This window comes from Colias philodice, chromosome 27 (assembly GCF_061535455.1).
Source record: "Colias philodice isolate Cphi_HAF_F1 chromosome 27, ilColPhil1 Martin Lab GWU primary, whole genome shotgun sequence".
NCBI lineage: Eukaryota > Metazoa > Arthropoda > Insecta > Lepidoptera > Pieridae > Colias > Colias philodice.
In genome coordinates this window covers 4,454,090-4,481,902 of record NC_143112.1, presented here as the reverse complement: position 1 = coordinate 4,481,902, position 27,813 = coordinate 4,454,090, and the positions used below count along the sequence as shown (strand labels likewise).

The 27,813-nt window shown below is 32.4% G+C and overlaps 2 protein-coding genes across 6 annotated transcripts in view; both read left to right on the top strand.

Annotated features, from left to right (window-relative positions):
* SPR (G protein-coupled sex peptide receptor) overlaps positions 1–27,813 on the top strand; it is a 238,108-nt gene that overhangs the window by 198,210 nt on the left and 12,085 nt on the right. For all 5 annotated transcript variants that reach the window (XM_089711916.1, XM_089711918.1, XM_089711917.1 and 2 more), the window contains 3 exons: positions 5,563–5,929; positions 6,576–6,813; positions 22,695–22,795. In XM_089711916.1, the coding sequence (XP_089568042.1) occupies positions 5,676–5,929; positions 6,576–6,813; positions 22,695–22,795 (593 nt within the window). In that variant the 5' untranslated portion in view covers positions 5,563–5,675. The remainder of the gene's footprint in view (positions 1–5,562; positions 5,930–6,575; positions 6,814–22,694; positions 22,796–27,813) is intronic.
* Positions 23,785–24,834, top strand: LOC149476608 (uncharacterized). The gene is made up of 2 exons (XM_089711726.1): positions 23,785–24,460; positions 24,631–24,834. Exons 1-2 carry the CDS (start codon positions 23,833–23,835, stop codon positions 24,699–24,701), a joined length of 699 nt encoding a protein of 232 aa, XP_089567852.1. The 5' UTR covers positions 23,785–23,832; the 3' UTR covers positions 24,702–24,834.

Here is a 27,813-nt window from a genome sequence, read left to right as displayed (position 1 = left end):
CTTGGGTAACTTCGAGCATCAAAAGACATAAACGGAATCTAACACTCACAATCACTAATGAACTGAAATGAATACTTTGTATAGCGAATCTAAACTCAAACTAATATAGAGACTGATATAGACTCGAACAGACAAGTCCGCTCGGCACGAGCTCCAACACTTGAATGCCCGTCCGCTACCACGGCCATGTCCAAGTGCACTTCGTGAGTCATGCGCTTGCGTTCGGTAATATCAGGGGGGGGATCTCCGACATGTTTATTTAATTTTTAAAAGATGGCCAAAGGAAATTTTGTAAATAAATATTTTTTAACGAAAAACAAAACTTCTTTCAAATTGTCCGAATTTCCGAATTTCAAACGGGACTATCTTACATTTAAAAAAGGTATCATCAAAATAAGTTCACCTAGTTGATAGTTTTGTGGTAACAAACCTAAAAAAAACAGTCAAATTGAGAACCTCTTTTAGTTGGTAGAATAAGAATATCTAATATTACCGTGTGTGTGTGTGTGTTTATTAAAGTGAAACTTTTATTACATCGTCTCAAACTTTTTGGTCTGTGTAGCGCATGTCGCGTGTATCGCGGCTGCCGAGTAGGTATACCTACTCGGCAGCCGACCGTCACGCGACATGCGCTACACAAAGCAGTGTTCGGAACCGTTCGAACAGTTTCACTTTTACCATGGTTTCATAAAACCACACAACATTTTAATTTTTTATTGTTTATACCACAGATAATAAAATACTAGGTTTATTCCATAAATATTCGTTCTAAACATTAATAAAACAAGTAATATATCATGATTTATCAAATTCGTGCATTTATTACAATTTCAACTTTGGCAATAACTCGTTAGTTTCACATGTTCTAGCAAAAAACTTCTAGTTAGAATAGTTTTTCTCACTCTCCATAGTTTATTTTGTCGAATTTGGTGCTTTTTAACAGAACTAAAAATAAATTAGATTTGAATTTCAGTTCTGAAATGTATTTTGGAAATCGAATTTGGATTTTTGTCTACGAATACAGATAAACTAGTTGATATAGAATATAGGTCTAATATCTAGTACCTATTAAATATTATATCTATGCTCTTTCTTTCCTTAAATGGTTTTTGTATCGATGGTTTATGATTGATTTCAATGTATAACGACGATTCAAAACACTTCTTTCAAGAAGATTAGTTAAATAAAGAAAGAAAATACATTGATTTATAATATATAAGTTAATATAAAAAAGACGTATGGCAATCGGGGACTGCCGCGGTAAAGCTATTGCATAGCATGCCTTCAAGCCACACCACCGCGTCCGTCGTAGTGAGGAGCGTGAGGTTTTTTCGTTACGGAATTTCTCGATTCGGTCCCCGCGCTCAAGGCTCGCGATAGAAGCTATGTAATAGCTTAAAAATGTTTGATTTTGAGTATGTTCAAGGACTTCAACTTTCACTTGAAGTAAGCTTACTTCAAAAATTAATCTATTTAAAAATTTAATCACGATTAAAATTATCGTACTAACATATCTTCTTGATAAATCTATGTTGCATTAATAAATAATAAAATATAAATTTAATAAAAGTAAAAAATCGAACAAAGTTTGCATTGCGAGGCATTTGATTGTTATGAATTTCTCAGAAATACTTCAAGATTGAATAGCATAAGAGCTAACCATATTTTCATTAAAACCTTCTGATTTCTTATTAATTATGTTACGTTTACTTCAATGCGTTGTAATTTATAGTAATGGTTATGGACGTAGTGCTAAAACAGATTAACAGTATTATTTTATAAGGTCGAAGGATATATTATACTACTGTAATAATAATAATATCGAATCAATAATTTTGAAAGTTAATACTAAATGAAAGTCACTATGACTAATAACGTAGAGAGTATGTGAGTGAAACTACATTTTTTGCTAGTTACGAAGGCACATGATTTATGATGAAAAGTTTAGTTTTGCGTTATTTATAATATTACAAAAAGTTATGTATCAAGTTTTTGAATGCCATTTTCTTTATATAACCGTTATAGGACTGAAATTTTTTTCTACAAATGTTGTTATAGTTTCATTGGCTAATGCTATAAGAGCAATATTAATTTTATTATAATAAAAATTCTTGCTATTCAAACAACCTCTCTGTCTATAAGTAAACCAAATACTTTATTGAATTCTCGCGTTTTCTCTCAAGCAACTTTATAAAGGGAAATAAAATATATGAGATCTAAAGCTGAAGTCAAGAAATTCTTGCATGAATTGGGTCAGAACTGTTCGTATAATGTTTATCTGATGAGAAAAGGACAAAGAAAATTAAATTAAAAAATTTATTAAACATAGAATGGCATATAATGCTTTGCATTACAATATATTATATAACTACAGTCGTTTATTACTTAACAGTTTAATTTACAAACCAACACATATTTAGTTAAATTTTACTTTGCTTGTAGTTACAGTTGCAATGAGAGATAATTCAGACAAATTGTCTTTAATAACACAAGAAACAAAAAAAATTACAAAAATCTTTTTACAGTTACAAATATTTATCAAAATATTTCGAAATTAGTATGTCTATCAATTCATTCGATACAAATACATATTCATAAATACAAATTATTCCCTTAATATTATTTATATGTATAGATGAAGAAAATAAATTATCTCAATATCTAACTATATTAGATCGTCGAACTTTTCGTGTTATATCAATGTCACAGAAACTTGCTGTTGCGAGGACTCGAAACTTCGACAAATTAGTACGAATATTCCTTATTTTATGGACGCTTTCTCGAGTATATTATATTAATAATAGCTCTCATATTTTACGAAATGTTTTAATGTTTCGCTCGTTTATCACTTTCAAGTTTCATTTCTCTTCTTAATTTTGAATATTATTGTTTTCTTTTAACATAAGTAAAATAAAACATTTCATATTATAATTATCAAAAGCTTTAGATATTTATTTTTATTATACTTAACCGTAAAAAAGAGCGTGTGCCGAGCACACTTGTCAGAAGTGAAACTTCTTTGGCAAGATTCAAAGATACCAAAATCATCGCCTGACACCATAACGTGACGGTATTGCCATGACGCGACCTTATAATTTTACTTTCAACATGCCTAAAGCACTTCGAAATTGAAAATCTATTTATCTTAGGTAATATTTTAAACCGAGCAAAACCATGACAAGCGGCTTGTATTTATATAAAACAACAACAAATTTGACCCTATTTCTCTCAAGGCAGTATCCAAAACTAAATCCCACTGTCACAATCGTGGAATCAACTCTAAAACAAACAACGCAGTTCAATCATGATTAAATTCGAGGTGCTTTGCAGTTCACTAATATCTTATTTGCTTTTAACTATAGTTGGGGAACGAATAACTAGAAACTTGGACTCTATGGTTTAAAATTTAAATCCCGACTTCCTTATAAAGTTTATCTTCTAGGTAAATAATGACCAGTCGTTTGGAAATGAGAAATGACTATCGTATGAACTGGTAGTATATTCAATGAATGAAGACTTTTCGTTTATAACATCTATTTTCTACTATATAATATACGTCTATTATAAACGTGGAAGTTTGTGAAATTCGTGAATAAATCCGCGCGGTGCAGCTAGTAATATTACATGTAGATGCGAAGGTTTTTAAGTTTGTTTGTTACTTCATCACGTAAAAAAGTCTGAACCGATTTCCATGAAATCTGACACACACATGTGAATGTACCTTGGATTAACACATAGGATAGTTTTTATTTCGAAAATCCCACGGGAACGGGAACTATGCGGGTTTTCCTTGAACTACGCGGGCGAAGCTGTGAGCGAAAATCTAGTAGCAAATAATTTAGTAAAAATGACTCTCCTGACCTCTTGTTGGATATGGGCCAGAAGATTTCTTTCCCTTTTTACTGTTCAATTATCTTTCACAGGCTATTAGCTATCTGCGTCTTGCAAAATGTGTTTTTATATTAATCTATACTGTGAATTGATACTCTACTATAGGTCTACCAGAATCTGATGGCATATTTATATTTAAGAAATAAAAGATTTTCATGTGGCAACTTATTTGACAACTATCAAATTGGTTGTCAAATTATTTGTCTTTTTTGCAATTGATAAATAATTTTTAGGATTTTGTCTAAAAAATCTTCGAAAATGTCGAAAAAGCCGCTGTGATCACAAGCAAGAGGTGTTGTTTATAATATGTATAGAAAAATATTTGATGAAGAAGGGTCAAACACATCACAATTTTCAATTTAGAAGATTTTATTGGTAAATTGGACTTACCCGCTTTGATACTTTCAATTAAAAAATATTATATGTAGGTAACTATAATATTGTTTGTTGATTGGAATATAATTTTATGAAAACTTATTACAGGAGTTTCCAATACGGCTATTCGTCAAGTCCAAGCTGTCCAAGTCAATTTTATAATGTGTGTATCTGTTAATACTTACGAAAATAAACATAGTTTTAATTTATTTTATAAAAAATAATAAGTAGTCTAGTTTTCTATCGATATAACATCGATATTTTCACATGGCATAATGATAATGAACATACAAATATAGGTATGTGTAAATAATAATATGTATTACCTGTATAAAAGTAATATGTATATTATACATGTAAGTATGTACCTACATAATATTAAGTGGATATCTCATTATTAAGTACAGTATTGTCCACTTATGTAATGTGACTAATGATATTGAGAACAAACTAAAAAATAAGCAGTATCAAGATCGTTCAGTCCATTTTCCCTAGGGTTGCACACTCAAAATTTTGATTTCCCTAATTGCCATCAGATTCTGGTTTACCTATACCTCGGCTTTACTTGCCATGTGACAAAATAAAAATTATCTTTCTGATAAACATTATATTACAAACATATTAAATAAAATATAGGAATATTAAATGATTATCCTGAAAGATAACAAAAAATAACTTTGTCGCAAAAGTAAGTCTAGTATAACGAAAAATAATATTTTCAAGCATAAATTCGAAATATCACAGACTCAATTCATCATACAACATATTATGTACCTATAGTGAAATAATTTCTTCGACAAACTCTTCCAAAGTTCCATCAATTATTATCTTATAGAGTAACTTCGAGTCACAACGTATCGATTTAACAAGTTATTATTTCAACTAAGGCATCGCTAACTAATACCATCAATTGTTTAGTAAGCAATAGCTAACAATATATACATAAATAAATAGCTTTATAGGTATCTAATATTACATTTAAGAGTATTTGTTTTGATCGATCAACCAAAATATTTTATATTATTTTACGAAAATATACTTATGGTTTAGTAGAATGAACAACAAAATCAGTTGTTGAAACTAAAAGGGACTATCACGTAACAAGGGACGTTAATTAGTCGTATCAATTTTCACATTTAGCCACCAAGGTAATGAAAGGTCCGCCATTAATATTCCAAAATTTAACGGGCAAATGGTACACCTGTTCTACCTACGTTACCCTTTACGCCCTACATCCGTAATCCATTATCCCAATACAGAAATCCACAGCTTATAAATAATTTCCTTTGTCCACAGATAACAAATGACGCGCCAATAAACCGCCGTTACAAGCTGTCAACGTCATATAGCTGTCAACGTCATAAAGATGTCATTGTCAAGCGTGAGATAACTACAGATAAGAAATCAAGATGGCGCACGACAAGGGATGGGCGGAATATTTTCAGAACAGCTCTCATTCGGATTTCAAACCCAACGATGACATTTATGCAAATGGCCTAGATGTTGCAGCCAAATCGAATTTCAATTTCTACGACAATCAGACTTTGGATGTTGAATATTATTCGAATATTACGACAGATGATTATTGTTCGTCAAACCATTCGCACGTCTATTTAAATATTACATGCCAATTCCCTGTGAATTATGCCGAACCTATGTATGGGTAAGTAAACATTTTTACTTAGAATTTGCTGTACAATTTCAAATTATTAAAAAATATCACATTGGGTAACATTTTCAAGATGTGATATGATATATATATTATATGTACACGCCGAACTTTTCTGGTTTTTTTTCTTTTCATTTGATATACAAATCAAATAGTGGTATTTTATGAAAAGTTTTCTTATCCATTAAGACAAAAACTAAAGTTTAATTAATCACATTTTGCCAACGACAATATGATGATAAATGAGTTAGAAATTAGTACCTATAACCTAATGAACAGAATACCAACATAAGTAACCTAATCCTACAAGTGCCTTAATGTAATTTTACATCTTACAATAATAACATCGAATTAATATCTGCAATAACATGATAAAATTGTGATTTATTTTTTAATAATTATTGAGATAGAGCTCCTGAATCTACACAATAGAGTTTAAATAATTCCAAGAATTTAAACAAATTATCATATTCGTAGTTCTGTCTACGTGTTTTTTTTTTTTTTCAAGGAAAAATGTTCTGTTCGACGTGTTACGTCAAACCAATTAATGTCCATTTCTTCATTGCCTAAAAGAGCCATAACAAGAATCCCAAGTACGATTTTTTTTAACCAAAATAGTAAATACCTTCTTTCCTTACAGATACATCGCGCCGTTCCTCCTAGCAACCACAACTGTAGCGAACACGCTCATAGTGGTGGTTCTATCCCGACGTCACATGCGAACGCCAACCAACGTGGTCCTGATGGCGATGGCCCTTTGCGATATGTTCACGATGCTATTTCCGGCACCCTGGCTCTTTTATATGTACACATTTGGCAACCACTACAAGCCGCTCAGTCCTGTTCAAGCGTGTCAAGCCTGGCATTATATGAATGACGTAAGTTATGCTTAATACTTAGATTAAAATTGATATGCCCTGGGGGGTTATCATGTCTTTAAAGTAGTATTCTAGTATGGCAAAGTTTTGGTACCAGATGATCAATAGTTCTGTCATTTTTCCACACTGGAATTAATACTGCTTTAAGACATGATGGTAATGCCCTGACTCTCTAATATATCGTTTCTATTGGAATATTTCTATTAAATATCCATGCTAAGAGAATTTAACAACAAAATCAGACGACCTAATAAGAAAAATATTTCCACAAAAGCAAGATGTCATCTTATCACTGAAGTTTGCTTTTTTAGACATCTAGAAACTAATAAAACAGCCAAAAATAATTTAGTGAATCAATAGACTGTTGCTTAAGGAAACCATAAAATTGTGTTCCACTTTGCAAATTAGAATAAACAGTCTGAACCCATAAAATATTCTGCTGATCATAAGTGGAAAGGTCGTCAAAATTTCAATTTAAAAGATATCTCAAACATTTGCCCATCATTATAAAAACAATTTAGATTTATTGAAGCGAAACCTTTACACTAAGCGTTTTCTTAACTTTTTTATTCAAGCATCATTTAACGATATCTCCTTAATGTTTCTTGTTTCCTTGTATTACGCTTACTTTGTATTGTCTTTCTATATTACCGGAATAGTCTTATTTGTTTTTGGGCAATTTTTTATTTCAAAGTTATCTTTCAGTTCGCTAAAAGTATCATCCATTATATTCGACAGTAGGTATATTTCTTAAAAACTAACGTTTTCTATTTTTTTATATTTCAATTTCAAAAATCTAATATTTCATTTCAAGTAAGTTTTATATTACACTAATAAACTAAACGCTTACATCATGCAGATACAATAAAATAAACAATAAAACCTACTCACTTTCTAAAAAATATCCATAAAAATCCTTCCATCTCTCTGGCTATGACATTTCATAAATAGAATTAATAAAAACAGCTTAGCTTGGAGGAGAAGTCATAAATTTTTCCACGATTAACCCGAGCTGCTCTGAGTCGCCTGTTATCCAGTTTTATCCGGTGAAAACCGGTTCAGTCCGGTTAAGCGAGTGCCATTTGTTAATTTGTCAACGGTTCTTAATATTAGAAATATATGTTAGAATAGAAATACATATATGTTTTGGAATATAAATATATATATGTTAGTTTCTTGTTGTATGAATTTAGGCGTAAATGAACAGCGTTATGTTTAATGGTTGTACAAATCTTTACAATACTTGTACAACCATTAATGTTCCTTCAATTAAAAAATGGCAAATTAACTTATTTTTGTTGTAGTATATCTACGTATAGATTGGACTTTTAAATGATTTAATAGATTTTTAAATAAAAAAATCTTGAAGATCTAGTAGACGAAGAGACCTATAATTAGAATGTTCATGATTTTTATAACAAAATTGTCAGCGAAGCCGTATCTTGTTTTATAGAGTTTCTATCATTATTTCAATAGAGATGATATCCTTTGAATATTTCATAAAAACTGGAATAAATATAACACTTAATGTTTTCCCGGTTCTTTGAGAAATATCCGACATTTTTTCATTCAATTACGATGTATATTTATCCCTGAGGAATAGCCATTTTTGGGCAAAAGAGAAGCCTATTACTTAGCTTAACAAGTTTGTACCTTGTGGGTATAAGAAGATATCTATTAAATGTCTTAAAATAGATTCCGTTGCTTTATAGAAAGCTTTATAAAAGTTCTTAAATTTTATTGAATTCTAAAAGATATACCTATATTTATATTCATACTCTTAAAAAGTCTTTGAATAAATTATCGCTAGGTAGCGATTGTAGGAACAAATATTTATTTATTTATTTATATAAAACCATTCCTACCATTACAGTTTACCCAATGCGATAGGGATATTAGTATATAACTAACTAAGTATACCCAAAGCTGAAAGGTTTGTTTATTTGAACGCGCTAATCTCTGAAACTTGTTTGATTTGGCCACTATTAATAGCGGAGAAATGCGGATAAAACCGTGGGGCACTGCTAGTGTTAATATAGGATTTTCCAAACAGCTACGATATTCAGTTCTTGAGCTTGGTCTCTTAGAAGTGAGTAAAATATCTATAACACTATCAGTTTCGAAACTGACCAAGTAATAAAAAAGGGTTCGAAGAACTACTATCTCTAGTACTCGATGATCCAACGAACAAAACGAACATTTATCAAGGATTTACGTTATCTATCTTTTACTCTATAAAAATGTCCTTTCCTATCTAACTACCGATTTCCACAGCTAGCTCCCGGCCTATAAAGATACCAAAACAAGTTTCCACTCGATTCTCGAGAGAACACTTCTGCCCATTGTCTCAGAGCGGAATGGCATGATAAGGGCGACGCTGGCAAAAGTTATTATCAATTCTGTAATAGGAATATGACGATATTTTCCGTACATTGAAATATTGTAGAGCTCTGTAGCTCAGCATTTCGAACCGATTTATATGTTCCACATCGAAGCTTTTTAGATTTCATGGTCCGGGAGTTAGTTGTTATGTTTGAAATAGACTAATTTTTTAATGTATTATTTTTGTTGCTCTTAAGCTCTATTCCCATACGTTTTTATTTTTTTTATATTATTGCCAATATATCATGAATCATACAACTCTTTCGATAATAATTAGTAAGATTGTAACAATATATTTATAACTTTGATATTTGACTGACCGGTTGGCTTGTTGTGTAATGAACATAGATGTTGTGTCTGGGTGTTAATTATCTATACAGTGTGTCCGGACATGACATACCGATATTTGAAGGGGCTATTCTCCAGGTATTTTTATCGACAATTCAACCCCTCTACAGTCCCCTACCTCACCCCCTTCAAAATGGCAAACCTATCAATTCGGATAGTGAATTTATGAAAATTGTAATAACTTCGAAAGTGAGTGTCACAAAATACTAAATTTGGTTTTATTTGAACAATAACAAGTTATTCTAGGGACCACTAAACACATTTAATTGATAAGAGTGATGAAACATACTTTTAAAAATTCGAAAACCATTTTGAAGGGGTGTGAGGTAGGGGGCTGTAGAGGGGTTGAATTGTCGATAAAAATACCTGGAGAATAGCCCCTTCAAATATCGGTATGTCATGTCCGGACACACTGTATAAGTATTTATTTAAAATTATATATATGTATTTATATCAGCCATCTGGTTTGCATAACACAAGCGAAAGCTTAGTATGGGATCAGATCGTGCCGTTTGTGAAAATTGTCCTGAAATATTTATATATTTATTTATTTTTATAACTGGCACTTGTAGTATTAAGGTTTTGGCTATATACGCTGTTATAAATATAAACTTAGGTTATTTTTAAAGCATATTACTTGAACGTCGTCACTTTATATCATTTTAAATCAATTTCAATCTCATATATATTATATTCCTATGCTTTTCTTGATATTTATTCGTCTTCCTTAGTTAATTTGACTGTTGGTTTTACAAAACTTTTGATTACACTTAATCTTTGATACACATATTGTTTGCGACTGTTTATCTTTGTTCCAAGTATATTCAATAATCAGGTTTGTATGGTTCCTGCTCGTTTGATATTAATTAATATTCCTTTAGCGAAACTTTGAATAGTTTGTTTTGTAATATATTACATTGTTGATCATTTTATATAAGCTTTAATCATAACTAGCTAGTGACTGTAACTATATTCTTCAATTAAATAAAATATATATCTTTATTTACAAATTTAGGTTTACAAACCATTTATTATGTAAAAATAAAAATGTATTAATATTGAATGATTTATTTTTCATTTAGTAAACACCAACAAATAAAAAGTTTTGACCGGTTAAGCTTAGCTGAACACATAAAAATATCGAAATTTACATCATAAATGAAACTTACTACAATTACCTTACCTTATAAAAATAGCTACTAGAATAATGTCATAATAGATATTTCATAAATTTTCACAACCAGCCCCCATACTATAATAATCATACCATGAACTCCCTAGACATTTTATCATTGTGTTAGGATAAAATTGGATACGATAATACAAGCTTGTTGGTATCGCTTAGCCTTAATATGGACGTCGCAATACACTGCACCTTAAATTTGAAATTTGACCGATTTTGAAATTTTAAGAGCTATAATATGTTACTTATATTACAATTGTAATAAAAATCTAAATAAAGTGGAACTAGTGAATTGTGTGATTTTAGGTACCTACTATAAAATGCAGTTCCATCAAGAGGTAACAATAGGTACAAAGTATAAAATATTATCTTATACTGCAACTGCCTATTTTTGTGTTAAATTTTTTGCTCAAAGTTGCCTTCCAAACTTCATCCTTTTTTCTGTAATATTTAAAGCACTATATTCTTTATTACAACTTATTAAGAATCATATTACAAACACAATCCCTTTACCTAATCAACCCTTTTTGGGAAAGGAAAAATACTAATATTTGGTATAAACGCGACACGTTTCAAGGAAGTAGGAATAGCCGTCTTATTATTTAGAAACCTTTGATATCTGAAATGAGATGGGGAAAAAAGGCCCTTTTATGTTTGGTCATCTTTATTAAAACGTATTTATTATTAACTAGATTTCCGCCCGCGGCTTCGCCCGCGTTTGCAAAGGAAAACCCGCATAGTTCCCGTTCCCGTGCGATTTCCGGGATAAAAACTATCCTATGTGTTAATCCAAGTTACCCTCTATATGTGTGCTAAATTTCATTGTAATCGGTTCAGTAGTTTTTACGTGAAAGAGTAACAAACATCCATACATCCATACATCCATACAAACTTTCGCCTTTATAATAGTACTAGATTTCCGCCCGCGGCTTCGCCCGCGTTTTCAAAGGAAAACGCGCATATTTCCCGTTCCCGTGGGATTTCCGGGATAAAATCTATCCTATGTGTTAATCCAAGTTACCCTCTATATGTGTGCTAAATTTCATTGTAATCGGTTCAGTAGTTTTTACGTGAAAGAGTAACAAACATCCATACATCCATACATCCATACATCCATACATCCATACAAACTTTCGCTTTTATAATAGTACTAGCGGTCCGCCCCGGCTTCGCCCGTGGTACATATTTACGTTTTCTCTACATAAAAACCATCATCGTACTTCAAGGAATATAATAAAAAAAGAATTATCGAAATCGGTTCAGCCGTTCTCGAGTTATGCGCTTACCAACACATTTTGCGATTCATTTTTATATATAAGACTAGCGGTCCGCCCCGGCTTCGCCCGTGGTACATATTTACGTTTTCTCTACATAAAAACCATCCTCGTACTTCAAGGAATATAATAAAAAAAGAATTATCGAAATCGGTTCAGCCGTTCTCGAGTTATGCGCTTACCAACACATTTTGCGATTCATTTTTATATATAAGAAGACTAGCGGTCCGCCCCGGCTTCGCTCGTGGTACATATTTACGTTTTCTCTACATAAAAACCATCCTCGTACTTCAAGGAATATAATAAAAAAAGAATTATCGAAATCGGTTCAGCCGTTCTCGAGTTATGCGCTTACCAACACATTTTGCGATTCATTTTTATATTATAGATTAAGATTAAGATTAAGATTAAGACTAGCCTCCTGAATTCAGAAGAATGTTTATCCCATTTTTACCACATGTCTATTCAATGTTTTAGGATTCCTTGTTATTTTTATAATATTTTGGTTTATGTAAACCTTATCCCTGATCTGTGCTTATAAATCAAGCAAAATACGAATTATAATCTTACCGAACTAAATAACTAAAATATGTATTTTTATGTATATTAATAATTATCCAGATAACTCTTAAATGTCTACCAAGTATAATTCCGCTATAAAAACTCCATATACAAAACTTTCAATTTCAGTAAACCACAGCTAAATTGGTTTACCCATTTTGCATATGTACTACGTTTGGTTAACGCTAAAAATGTTATGACGGTTCAAAAGTGCTTCTAGAAGACTATTAGAATTAATAAATGTTTGAGTTTGAGTTTTGTAAACACCAGAAAAGCATAAACCTCACTCTTTAAACCTTTGCATGCTGAAAGAATATTTATATTACCTAGCTTCCAAAAGGAGTTAAGCCTTTAAAAATACTGCATTGTATTCCTGGCTATTGTTCAAAATACAATAGTGTATAGCAGCTGGGTTCTGCTGATATGAAGATATTGTACTAGAATTTACTAGCATAATCCTAGCTTACTTGGTGGGTAATTGTATCAGGACAGGACAGTAACTGGCTATGATAGTAGTGGGATAGTGTACGAGAATTGTAAACTCGAACATTTATTAAAGTGAAACTTTTTTAGGTGCGAAAACGTCATGTCATGGAGGCGATTTTGGTATCTTCAATACTTGCCAAAGAAGTTCCACTTCTGACACGTGTGCTCGATACACACGCTCTTTTTTATGTAATTACTTCTAGATGCACTCTTGACAATATAAATTTACCAATTACCACCGGTTCGGAAAGTAGTTTCTACAGAAGAGCCGGTAAGACAGTTATAGCTCTATAGCTATATATTAAGTACCTTTCCCACTTCTTTTTTCTGTTTTTAATCCTTATCCAAAGATAAGGCATTTGCAGAGGCCCTATCTATGCAAATGTGCAAATATGGTGATCGCTTACCATCGGGCAAATCTTGGTTGCCCACTTTAACCAGAGATTATATAATAATATAAAAAGAGCGTGTGAGCTGAACACACGTGTCAGAAGTGAAACTTATTTGGCAAGATTCAAAGATAAAAGAATCGTCGTCTTACTCCATGACGTGACGGTATTGCCATGATGCGAGCTTGAAATTTTACTCTCGCGCCTAAAGAAGTTTCACTTCAAAAACGTGAGTAAATTATATTTTCGACTGTACATAAAATATTTTCATGCAAAACGAATACTTGAAAGTTTAGAGCGCGCACGAAATGAGTGTGAAACCTCTTTGTGAAGCTTTGCTCTTGACAATTTATTTTGTATAGCTCAAAGCTTTGTTCCTAACATTCCTGTATATGTAATGGTTTTTAATATTCATAAAAAAATCATCAAAATGATTATTATTCTTTATTAACAAGATATCAATTTTTTAATTTTGTCATATTCGGTTAAATAATAATTTCATAGTATAGTCCTTTGGTTAAAAATAAACACATGAAGAAACATATTATAGCTGCATATCCAAAATAAGACAGTTTTTTCTGAGCTTATGAAAAAAACAGGTGTGTAAAAACACGATACCTTATCGTTATTTTTGAAGATACTATCCAAAATATTACAAAGATTTTTATATAATACTAGCGGTCCGCCCTGGCTTCGCCCGTGGTACCTACATGTTTAAACTATCCTATCTCTCAAGTTGGATCGAACTGCACATGGTGTGCGAATTTTATTATAATCGGTTAAGTGGTTTAGGAGTCCATTGAGGACGAACATTGTGACACGAGATTTATATATATCTTATATATAAAAATGAATCGCAAAATGTGTTGGTAAGCGCATAACTCGAGAACGGCTGAACCGATTTCGATCATTCTTTTTTTATTATATTCCTTGAAGTACGAGGATGGTTTTTATGTAGAGAAAACGTAAATATTATGTACCACGGGCGAAGCCGGGGCGGACCGCTAGTTAAGAATAAATATTCCAACAATTCAAATATATTATGTACTATAAATAGAAAAATAACATGCACAAAGGCATAAAGCAAACAATATTCACTTGATCGTGTTTGCTTTAAACCAATATATGTTAAAAGGCAATATAATTTATTGCATACAATCTCTTATAAGCCTTTTTAATCTTACGATTGCATAATCCATAACGTTAACTGTATTTTATAGAAATTAAACTGAACTATTGTATAAAAAAAGAGATTAAAAAATCTTTTAAACTCGTCTAGAAAAGGTCTCATCTATTTTCAATTAGAGGTGTTTTGCACGCCTCATAAGCGAAGCGTTGAGGTGGGTACTACTGTCGCTTCGCGCAAAACATCTGATTTTTCAAACTTAAAATGTCTTTATGTATCATACATTGCACTTGTAAGATAATACATACACACACATATTAAGAAAAAACACTATTTTTAACGTTCATGATATTTTTGATGTCATTTTTGTTATTTAAACTAGTTAAAAAACAGTTTAAAAAAGTTCTGTCTTGGACGTCCGTGTGTCTGTATGTGCGGATCCTTTTTCTTGTTAACACGATAGCGACCGAAATACTTTACTAATCGAGTCTTTTTTTTTCTCTTACGCTTGAGTATGCTCAGGAATAGAACCCTTTCATTTTTCAGGGTCTGATTCGATGTGGTTTAATTGTTATTAAATAAACAAAAATAATAATTAATAAATATTTATTAAAAAAAAAATATGAGGCGTGCACTTTTGGATTTTCCAAATTATTTTGTTTGTTACGATTTTACTCAAAAACTATTGGATATAATATATTAATGTACTATACATATTATAGAGAGCAAGATTTGATTTATTAGCTCATCTAAGAAACGTCTGCTCTATCTTTCATTAGAGGATTTTTTGTTTGCATATTACGACTTTGCTTAAAAACTATCCAACCGATTTTACTCTTTTACCATTTGAAAGCTCCATATCTACCTCGTTACATAGGCTATTTTTTATACCGGGTCAACCCGCCGAAGCCGGGGCAAGCAGCTAGTTGTATTATTATATCTATAGGTACCTTTTATATGTATTATCTGACTTTATATCGATGAATTTTAGGAATCCATCCATTAATTGTAATTTTCACTCAAAATCACTGTAATTTTCTACCCCGTTGGTTTAGTCACAGAAAAAGAATAGAAATAATTACAATAATTTGTAACATAAAGTTCACCTTCTATCTTGGATTTAATTTTCAATAGCCAATTAGCATTCCAACCATTTATTACAGATCAAAAGAAATTATCTAACAACGCAGATTATACATAACTAGCTGTGCTCCGCGGTTTCACCCGCATTGCTCCGCTCATGTTGGTCTTAGCGTAATGATATATCTATACTATAGGCTATATATTATATAGCTTATTTATCGAGAAAGGCTATAGGCCCTATAGCCTTTCTCGATAAATAAGCTATCTAACACTGAAAGAATTTTTCAAATCGGACCAGTAGTTCCTGAGATTAGCGCATTCAAATAAACAAACACAGTCTTCAACTTTATAGTATTAAAGTAGGTATAGATGATTCGTAATAGATATTGAAATAAATGTATAGATATTATATTATTATAATTGTGCTCATCTTATAATTTTATACTTTCTTCTTATTCAAATAAAGATGACGCTTTTTTCCCTCAATAAAACTAGGTACCATTTAAGTATTTTCAGTGAGAATACATATTATAATTAATACGAAAATATAACTTATAAAATATACTCTGAATAGCGACAAAGTACTAATTAATTTTTTACTTCGTGTAACAGAACGTAATTATCATTCTTCATAGAATATTCTAGACTTCATAATATTCATTAACAAGAAAAATCTTATACTATTCCTTTATATCTTTTCACTTTACCGAAGACCATTGTTAATGATACAATGCCCGAACTTATTAAGTTGGAAATTAAGTATTACAACAAAGGAAAAACCTCCTAATTACATTTCTTGTGATAATTGCGTGTTTGATATAAAAACAATTTCTTATTGTGGTTTTATTTCATGTCTCTTCTACCTAATTAAATAATAAATGTAATATAGCTTTCCGTCCGCGGCTTCGCCCGTTTTGTCTTAAACATATTAAATTATATACTAAAACCTTCCTCTTGAATCACTCTATCTATTAAAAAAACTGCATCAAAATTCGTTGCGTAGTTTCAAAAATTTAAGCATACATACCTCAGAGACAGAGATAGCGACTTCGTTTTAAACTATGTAGTGATTTTACTAGATGACCTGGCAAACTTTGTTTAAGTACATGCTATTATTTGCCTATGTATAGACTGTATGTTATACACACTAAGAGATTTATGTGAACTATGAAAAACAGAAGATGGAACCTTTAAGGTCATAAACTATTTTTATCGCATAGACAAAATTTGAAGAGGGTAAAATATGAGATGATTTTTGTAAAGAATATCTCGCTATAACGAACGAGCGAGTGAAAACACAAACAAAAAGTTATTTGCAGAAATAATTGCTATCAAAATGTAAAAGACAAAGACAAAATATACGTTTTAATAGCTCCATCCCTTTGTTACAAATGCGTGACGTCACCCACGAAATTCTAATTTTGAAAAATGGCGGTTCAATTGCTTCTATCAATAGTCTTAATTTAAACAAATGACAGCTCTGTGTTGCCATTTTATATCTCCCATTTTGTATTCTGGGATCAAAGATTAACGTGAAGTTAGCTTCGAACAAGTCATAATTACTGTTCCAATATTTAAAGAGTATCGCTGGCGTTTGCCGCCATTCTTTTGATTAATACTTCAGTTGTATGAAACGTTTTATGCTCTTTGAGATTTTATACCTTCAATAAACGCTTTTGCTGGTGTTGTACATAAAAAGTACATATATAAGAGGAAATACTGTGTGAAATCGGATTATTAGTTTGTGCGTAATCTATCTATACTTCTATACTAATAATATTATAAAGAGGAAAGGTTTGTAATTATGTATGTATGTATGGTTTTCACGCATAAACTACTGTACCGATTTCAAAAATTCTTTCACCATTAAAAAGCTGCATCTTCACTGAGCAACATGGGCTATATTGCATTTTCAAAAAAATTAAGAGTACCTTACCAAAAATGCAATAATGTAACCCAAGGTGTAAAAAATTATTTCGGCGTTAGATAGCCCATCTATCGAGGCAGGCTATAGGCCATCATCACGTTAAGACCAACAGGAGCGGAGACACGCGGGTGAAACCGCGAAGCACAGCTAGTAAATAATACATCTAACATTTTGGGTTTACGTTACGAAATTCGTACATTGTACAAATCTGTAACAGACAACAAAAAATTCCATTTATCTTGTGTACTCATTATATCCACGCATTTTATTTATTTTTAATTAAAGTCCTGTGCAAATTTGTTCAAAGAGACGCGAACCGAAAATCGTGAATGTCCATTTTTACCACTGTCATGACCTTTCCTTTGCGATTGGTAATTAATAATTTCGCGGGAAATCCAATTTTGTATGTGCAAAGTTTAATTTAAATATCACGGATGACTTTCAAGCCTTTTGATGTTACATTATTTTGTGAAGAGACGAGTTTTTCTGATGACTTTTATATTCTTCTTTGCAATATTATTAGAGCGTATACGCACTATGCGGGTAGCCGCATTGCGGGTAGCCGTCCGGCTGACCGCAAGCACAATTATGTACGTAATATTCATTTCTATGCGCACTGTGCGGTCTGCGGTAGCCGCATCGCAGTGCGCATAGAAATGAATATCACGTACATAATTGTGCTTGCGGTCAGCCGGACGGCTACCCGCAATGCGGCTACCCGCATAGTGCGTATACGCTCTTATTGTCTATAAGTAGGTAATTGTTTATTGATTCCATATTGTCAGATTAGACTAAGAGTAAACTTCGAAGGCTTAGTTCGAAGGGAACTCTTTACTCGTATTTCAACACGTTTTATGTTCAATTAAATAAGAATGTTCTTTCATATTCTTTATTGCTATAATTGTGAATTATTAAAATTTTGAATATATTACATTATGAAATGATGTAATTCTAAGAGAAAATACATTATTCGTTTTCATCAACATTTTCGAACGTTGGTATTTTTATCCATTGTACGAAAATGTGTTTGGTGCATCACTTAAATTTTTTTATTTCAATCATCATCATCATCATCAGCCCATATACGTTCCCACTGCGACTGCTGGGACACGGGTCTCCCAGGGTATTGTATTTGAATAATAAAATAAATTACACTTTTATATAACGAAATAAATTAATTTCCGCACTGGATGTCAATAAAGACACTCATAAAATAACAAGTTTAAAATATTTTAATTTTGGAAACTGTACTCAATAAAACATAATGTTTTGTTTTAATTATACTCGCTATTTGAATAAAAATATATGATATTTATTAATTTGAGAGCTTATTTGTCCATAAAAGGCCGGCAAAGCACCTGTAACACTAGAAGTGTTACAAGTGTTTATGGGCGGTGGTGACCACTCATGGCCCACCTGCTCCTTTGATTGCTCTGACATAAAAAAAAATTAGGTCCTTGATTACATTACAGGATTTAATATTTGTCTTTAATCTCTGTACCCTGTATCGGTTGTAAATGATAAAAATATGTTATGTATAGGTTCAAAAGTGCTTCTAGAAGAAGTCTAATTGAATAATTAAATGTTTGAGTTTGAGTTCGGTTTGTCTTTGCCGATGGTACATAATTAATAGCCTATATAACACTCAGAGATTATCAGGATTGAATATTTTTTTAAATCGGCTTAGTATTTCCTGAGAATAGCGCGTTCATACAAACTCTTCAGCTTTATATTATTATTTATTATTAGTATACATTCAATAAATTATATGTGTTAATGTCTCTACGTTAACCAATAACGAAATTTTATACTACAAATTTAATTTACCATCGAAGAACTTAAAAAAATATGACAAGAACATTCCAGAAATTATCATAATCAAATATCGTTGAGTCGTACTTGACTAGAAATGTTTTAAGAATCATTTGTCTCCTTTCTGTGATGTAATTTGGTTATTATTTTCTTTTCAAGGGTAATGGCAGTAATTCCTTGATTTGATCTGTGACGTTTTAAATAAGCTTTTTCGTACTTGTTATGACAATTCCGTTTATCGTATAGGAGCTACCGACGTTGACAAGTGAGGATTTTAGTATAGTTGGTTCTTTGATATACTGTTCCTCTTGCTATTTCGGTTAGAGTCCGGGCGGTCTGGCTGGTCGCAGTGGTTGCGTTTAGTAGTGCGCATCTTATCTGTACAGGATAATTTCCTTAATTTTAAGTCATTTTTTAACGCGTAATTTTTAATATTTTGCCTTTAGATAGATCCATCAGACATAGTTTTTTTATTGCAAGACGTTTTTTTCGTTGTTAAATAGGTGCCAGACGCAATTTTTTATTTCGTTTTTATAAAAAATTCAAATTATTTTAGAATGTCTGTAAATTTCATATTATGTTCTTCAAACATAATATAATCTAAAATTAATTAGCCAGACGCTAATTCGATTGTTAAGTAATAAATAATGTGTATAAATAAAAAAAAGTAATGAAGCATGCAGCTCATCAGCTAGTGTATTTTAATTATGCGACAGGAAATAATTGCAAGAATACAATATTATTTACACTTGTTCTTATAAATAAAAGCTAAAATGAAAAAAAAAACATAAAAGTGAAAAATAAAATATTAAAGTTACCATACATTGAAAATAGAATAAAATCTAAGTATATCAATGAAGGTTAAACAATTACATTGTTAAATTTCATCATCATCATCATCATCTTCCCTCACACTGTCAGAATTATTTATGTTATCGTCTAAGGAATTGTTATTGTTTTCCAATATTCCATCATCTGTAAACAACTAGAAAATTAGTTTCAATAATGATGTACACACATACACACACACAACACACACACACCACACCACACAAGACACACACACGTGAACACACACACAGTACACACTCGCATGTTTAAGTTTGTATTGAATTTAACTAAAGTAGTTAGCATGAATTTATATAGCTAGTATACTAGCGGTCCGCCCCGGCTTCGCCCGTGGTACCTACATGTTTAAACTATCCTATCTCTCAAGTTGGATCGAACTGCACATGGTGTGCGAATTTTATTATAATCGGTTAAGTGGTTTAGGAGTCCATTGAGGACAAACATTATGACACGAGATTTATGTATATATATTAAGATTAATGAATTAATATTGTTATCATCATCACTACATGGTATAAAACAAAGTCGCTTTCTCTGTCCCTATGTCCCTTTAAATCTTTGAAACTACGCAACGGATTTTGATGCGGTTTTTTTAATAGATAGAGTGATTCAAGAGGAAGGTTTATATGTATAATAACACCCATTAAATAGTGGAAAAGTAGTGTTATTTTTGAGGTTTCTAATGTGATGTCGTAAATAATTACATTTTTTCCACATACAGTGCAAACGCAGGCTGAACCCTACGAGTTTTATCAAAATAATGTAGGTACTAACTATAATAGTACACATTGAAAAGGTCTACAGAAAAGTCCGTGATGGTATATGTCTATCTCTTATGGATAACCCACAATAACTTTTTTTGTCCTTTACTTTTTACGACAAATAATAATGGCTAATTTTCGAAGCGATTTTAACCAATAGGTACAGCATTAATCCTTAACCAATTAAAGACCTTGAATACATTGTTCATTTAATATAGATCTATATGGCCCTTTACACCGTATGATTTAAGTGAATATTTTCGAAGATATTACAGATTTAAAAATTGCGGGACGTAGCGTTTGCGGCGGTACCGGCCGGCCGCCCGGCTATTTATTTTATACCCGTGCGAAGCCGGAGCGGGCCGCTATATTTTTATATTCAACGTTCACAGTTTTTCTGTAGTGTATTTAGTATCAGCATTGCACCCGTGCGAAGCCAGGGCCAGGCGGGTCGCTAGTTAGTTATAAAAAAAATTGTTTTGTATAGAAGATTGTTGATGTACCCTAATAGTTTATTTTTTAGCCTAAGGAATAAAATGTACCAATGGAAGGTACTTGTTCCCACAACACAGGGAATCCTAGAGTAGGAACAATTCAATTTCTATGCATCGTATATTTTCGAAAAAAAAGTTATTTTTTATTGTTATTTAATTTTCGCGGCCGACCCTTTCTATCTCTCTTGCACTTTAAACTATCTCTCCATATACCAATACCAACCATATCTCCAATCACCAAATTGTTATACTTACCTACTTTCACTACGTTTTTATTTGTACATATTTAATACTTAACAATCGAATTAGCGTCTGGCTAATTAATTTTAGATTATATTATGTTTGAAGAACATAATATGAAATTTACAGACATTCTAAAATAATTTGAATTTTTTATAAAAACGAAATAAAAAATTGCGTCTGGCACCTATTTAACAACGAAAAAAACGTCTTGCAATAAAAAAATTATATCTGATGGATCTATCTAAAGGCAAAATATTAAAAATTACGCGTTAAAAAATGACTTAAAATTAAGGAAATTATCCTGTGCAGATAAGATGCGCACTAAAAAACGCAACCACTGCGACCAGCCAGACAGCCCGGACTCTAACCGAAATAGCAAGAGGAACAGTATATCAAAAAACCAACTATACTAAAATGACTTTTTTTTTAACGTTAATAGCTCCCGTACCATTATGGATCCTTTTTATTTTTTATGGAGCGTAATATTTTATTAATTAAAATAGCGCATAATTTATATAAAATTATACATATACATCTCTTGCTTATAATTTATAATTATTAATTAACCTAGCTTTCCGTCCGCGGCTTCGACCGCTTGGTCCAATTCTTAACTAAATATACATATTATACTGAAACCTTGCTCGAGAACTACTCTAATTATTATTATTAAAAGAAACAACATTAAAATCCGTTGCGTAGTTTTACATTTGGATTGACAGCGGGAAGTGACTTTATTGAATACTATGTAGTGACTTGTTATTTCAATATTACAGCAAACGAAGTCACGGGGTTTTCTTAACTGATAAGTTAAGAAAACCAAAAAGAATAGTTTGTGCATAGGCTAACTAAATACTCAAAAATTGCGAAAACTGTTTAAAAAATTATCTTAATTTAATCTATATTTTATGGATCGTTTAAGATTTTGATATTTATTTGTTTATACATTTAAACATTTATTTTCAGGTGATACCAGCCATGTTTCACACCGCCAGTATTTGGTTGACACTAGCGCTAGCAGTTCAACGGTACATATATGTTTGTCACGCGCCCGTTGCAAGGACTTGGTATGTATCATTATACTTAGTTCTTTATTTATGACTAGCGGTCCGCCCCGGCTTCGCCCGTGGTACATATTTAGCAATAAAAGGTAGCCTATGTTCTTTTTTAGGGTCTAAAGATTATCTGTGCCAAATTTCATCAAAATCGGTCCAGTAGTTTATGCGTGAAACCCATACATACAAACCTTTCCTCTTTATAATATTAGTATAAGTATAGAAATAGATTTGTTGTTATGAATTTGAAAACTCCTCGTTCCAAATAAACTATAAAGTATAAATGTCATTTTTGACATCTAGACGTATCTTCTTTCTTCATCTCCGTTCTCTCTTGCTTGCCTTCTCGACGCTGCACTTTACGCTATTATAAGAAAGTGAATAATAAAACGAAGTATTATAAATACCTGTTTTATTGCAACAAACAAAATTGAATCTTAAAACTATAATTAACAGAGAATTAAATTGGTTACAGAATTGGCCCACAAATATTCTGTCCGGAATAGGAATATTGTTTCATAATGTAATGCAAAATCCATATATAACAAACAAATAACCTTCACTATACAAATTGGCGACCTTATCACTTAAAAGCTATTTCTTTCAGGCAACCTTGACCTTGTTATCCTTGCACTTTTGCTCATTGATGCTCCACTACTATGTGTCGTAGAGCAGCCTTCCTCGATAAATCATATAAAGTTTCTTTTTCCGTACGATTCGAGATTAGCTCGATCAAAGTAGTAGATATTCATATTAATATTAAATATTATAAATGCGAAAAACTGTGACGCCTTCACGCTTGACGCTTTCAGGGCTAAACCACAGCGCCAAATGAAATATTGAATAAATATTGTTAACGATACAAAGCAACATAGGTTACTTTTTATTTTTTTAACACGCTTATATAAGCGTATAAATATAACCGACTGTTTTGATTTGATTTTGAACCACTTTAAAAGGGTAGATTTACAAAGTCTGTTGAAAAATCTGTCAAAGTCTGTTGAACGCGAGTCATTACGCTCCGTAAATTTTAATCCCATTTTCGCAAAATGTCGCAGTCTAAGCTGGAGAAAGTGGTTTCTGAGCTGCACAAATCCATTGTCGAGCTCACGAAAAAGGTGGAATCGTTGGAAACTATAATAAATGAGCAGAATACTTTGATTAAATCTCAGGCGGATTCAATATCGAAGTTAACAAAGCAGCAAGCAACTGATTCAAGTACCTCCAAGTTGCAAGAAAACAATGAGGTGTCATTAAAAAATAGGCCAATCCGAGCCGCTAGACTTCGTGTACCATTGGTCGCCAACGACGTGCGCAAGAAGCGTGATGTCCTGCAGGGCGCTGCGTCAACGAGCGACGCCGCTTCTGCGATGAGTGCGAGCGAGGACGACTGTGCCAACTCCCTCGCACCTATGCAAAACGCGAACACTCTCATCGACGCAAACGCCGTACAATCAACGGACAATAATAACTGGATTCAAGTTAAACATAAACGCCCAAAAAATGTAATGCGCGGGAATGCAGCCCCGGGTAATTCGATGATCGAAGCTTCTGAAAGATGGAAATACTATCATTTGTTTTACGTAAAGGCGGGAACCGCTTCCGAAAAAATTACTGAACATATAATGAAAACTTGTAAAATCGATAACTGCACAGTTGAAGTATTAAAATCGCGAGGTAATTATTCGTCTTTTAAGATTGGCGTACTTGCAAAAGTATCTCAGCTGATTATGGATGTCAACAATTGGCCGGAGGATGTTTGTATAAAGCCGTGGCGCAATAACTTTCGTAAACAAAGTAGTGATCAATAAGTTTTGTTATCTGACTATTACCTATCAAAATTGCAGAGGTTTACGCAGTAAAACTACGGAGTTTAGAAAGTCGGTGTTTAATTCTTCATCACACATCTTTGCATTAACAGAAACATTTTTAAACGATTCTGTGTGTGATTCGGAGTTATTTCCCAATAATTATACAGTTATAAGGAAGGATCGTGCAAATAACACAGGTTATGGAGGTGTTTTATTAGCGGTACGCAGTGAGTATTTAGTGAAACGTATATACGATGTAGATGGGCTTTCAAATGATAAAGAAATAATCCTGGCTTTGTTATCATACAAAAATATTAGGTATTTGTGTGTTGTAGTGTATATTCCTCCGAGTTATAATGATAACCAATTTTCGAATATCTTATTTGTGATAGAAAATGCAATATGTAAATTTTCACCGATAGATGTACTCATTTTAGGAGATTTTAATTTATATTCCATGAGCAGGCACTCAAACGAGACATTTAATTGTTTTACAGCCTTTTGCAAACTAAATCAACATAATAGTGTTTTAAATAAATCGGATAGAATGTTAGATCTTGTTTTGAGCAGCATGTCATTGCAATGCGTATCTGTGAGCGGTGATATACCACCTCTCGTACCCATGGATGCACACCATCCACCACTCGAAATAACAATAAAGTGTAGGCGAGGTACAGCCCTCGTTAGTAAGGATGAGGAACCTCCTCCATCCCAGGAATCTTTAAACAAATCTTATCAATATTTTTGTGACTGGAATTTTCGGAAAGCTGATTTTAGTTTATTATATTCTATTTTTGAGAATACAGATTGGTCTGATATTTATGCTATAACAGATACAAATGAAGCCGTTGACTTTCTTTATTCTAAAATTTGCAAAAGTTTAAGCTATTGCGTACCTTTAAAAAATGTTAACAAGCCAGTTAGTCGTTACATTTATCCTACTTGGTATACGGCGGAGATAATTTATAATATTAAAAATAAATATTATCACCACAAAACATACAAAGCAAGTGGTAATTTAGTTAACTTTGAACTTTTTAAATATTATCGTGCCTTTGTAAAGAAATTGATTAACAAAGCGTACCAAGATTATACAAATAGAATTGGTAGTGAGATTTGCAATAATCCTGCAAATTTTTGGAAATTTGTCAAAGAACTTCGTAAAAGCAGATGCGCTACGGGTTCATATAATTATAACAATAAAACTTTAGTTGGACAAGATGCTGTAAATTCGTTCGCTGAATATTTTAGTTCTGTATTTTTGCAAAATTCTCCCCGCTTAAACGCCGAAGATGCTTTACAAATTTCTGATTCAAATTTTAATAATTCTTTATATGTACAAATTGATAAATTTAAACCTTCTGAATTAAAACTTGTCAGTAAAAAATTAAAGTCGCATTCCGCCGCCGGACCGGACGGTATCCCGCCCTTCGTAGTTAAGGATTGTATATCGGTTTTTCTGAGTCCCTTGTTACACATATATAATTTATCCATCCAGCAGTCATTATACCCCACTGTATGGAAAATTTCCCGTGTGACTCCCATACAAAAAAATAGTGATAACTGTGATATAACTAACTACAGACCCATAGCCGTGTTGTCGACATTTGGTAAATTATTTGAGATGCTACTTAATAATAGAATTAAACGACAAATTGAACCTCATTTAAGTGATTGTCAACATGGGTTTAGATCCAAGCGATCGACCACAACTAATCTCACAAATTTTTTAAGCTATGTAAACGCACGTATGGATGAAAAGAAACAAGTTGACGTCGCCTATTTTGATTATCAAAAAGCTTTTGATAAAATAGACAACGACATACTATTACATAAATTTGCTCTGTTTGGCTTCAATCCGAGGCTTTTACAATTTTTCGCTAATTATCTAAAAGATAGGAAACAGTACGTACAGTTAGGAAATTATAAATCATATATGTATTACACGAGATCGGGTATAAGTCAAGGCTCGAATTTAGGGCCAACCCAGTTTTTAATTTTAGTAAACGATTTGCCAAATGTAGTCAGCACCGCTAGATGTCTGATGTTTGCTGATGACCTCAAGTTATACTTAACAGTTAATAACTTTACCGATCACCAAATGCTTCAAAATGATATAAATTCTGTTGCCCGGTGGGGTGTAGAAAATAGTTTGCTTTTTAACACTGAAAAGTGCAAAATGATGACCTTTTCGCGCTCCCTAGTGCAACAAAACTTCAATTACAAACTAAATAATTTAAATTTACAGCGTGTTTCAAATATTAAAGATCTAGGTGTCACCTTTACAACTCGCTTAGATTTTAAAGAGCATATAATAAACTTGTGTAACAAATCCCTAAAAACGCTTGGATTTATAATCCGTACTAGTCATAATTTTGATAATATAAAATGTGCCATCTCTCTTTATATCGCATATGTACGAAGCAGCCTCGAGTATAACTGTACTATATGGGACCCCTACGAACATAAATATATTTTAATGCTCGAAAAAGTCCAAAAAAAATTTTGTAGATTTATTTATAAAAAGATGTACGGATACTATCCATACATTTATCCCTCCTTATTTGTTTACGGCATGACGGGCTTTATGTCACTGGAGTCACGACGCAAATATTATATGTTAATGTATTAACATATAATATTTGCGTCGTGTACATATGTATGTACCAACTGTTACACGGGGGCGTGGACAACCCAGACGCTCTAGAGCAGATCTGTCTAAACGTCCCGCCTAAGATCATGTACAGCGTGGCGGGTCCTCGGGACGTGGGCCTGCGACGCCTTCGCGACTTGTTCACCGTCCAGTCGGGAGGGCGAACGAAGAGTGGTGGGAATGCTCCCCTTATACGAGGAATAAAGCTGCTCAATGACATGCTAGCTCACAGCAATGAAAGCGATATATTTTGTATAAGTTTGTATAAATTTAGAAATATGATATCTGGGGGCACGGCAGTGCCCCCGCCAAGTCGAGCAAAAAAAAAGCGGCACGGCCGTACCATCCTTTTCTCGAAGCAATTCGGGCCTTTTTCGACCCCCTATAATTCGGTTGTGGATAAAGCAAGAAACCTGAATCTTCAGTAACTAATCTGGCATTGTATAAACACGGAATATTTAAAATTTCAGTCAATTTGAACCAGTAGTTTAAGAATGACAACTTGTTAAAGTTTCTAAATTTTGTCACTCACTGACTCACCGATCATCAAAAGTCCAAGGCACTTT

What these genes read in the sequence shown, in the direction of transcription:
- LOC149476608 (XM_089711726.1), top strand. Translation starts at nt 23,833, where the DNA reads ATGTCGCAGTCTAAGCTGGAGAAAGTGGTTTCTGAGCTGCACAAATCC. An exon ending in TGAAGTATTAAAATCGCGAG is followed by an intron (nt 24,461 to 24,630) that starts GTAATTATTCGT and finishes TCAAAATTGCAG; the next exon opens with AGGTTTACGCAGTAAAACTA.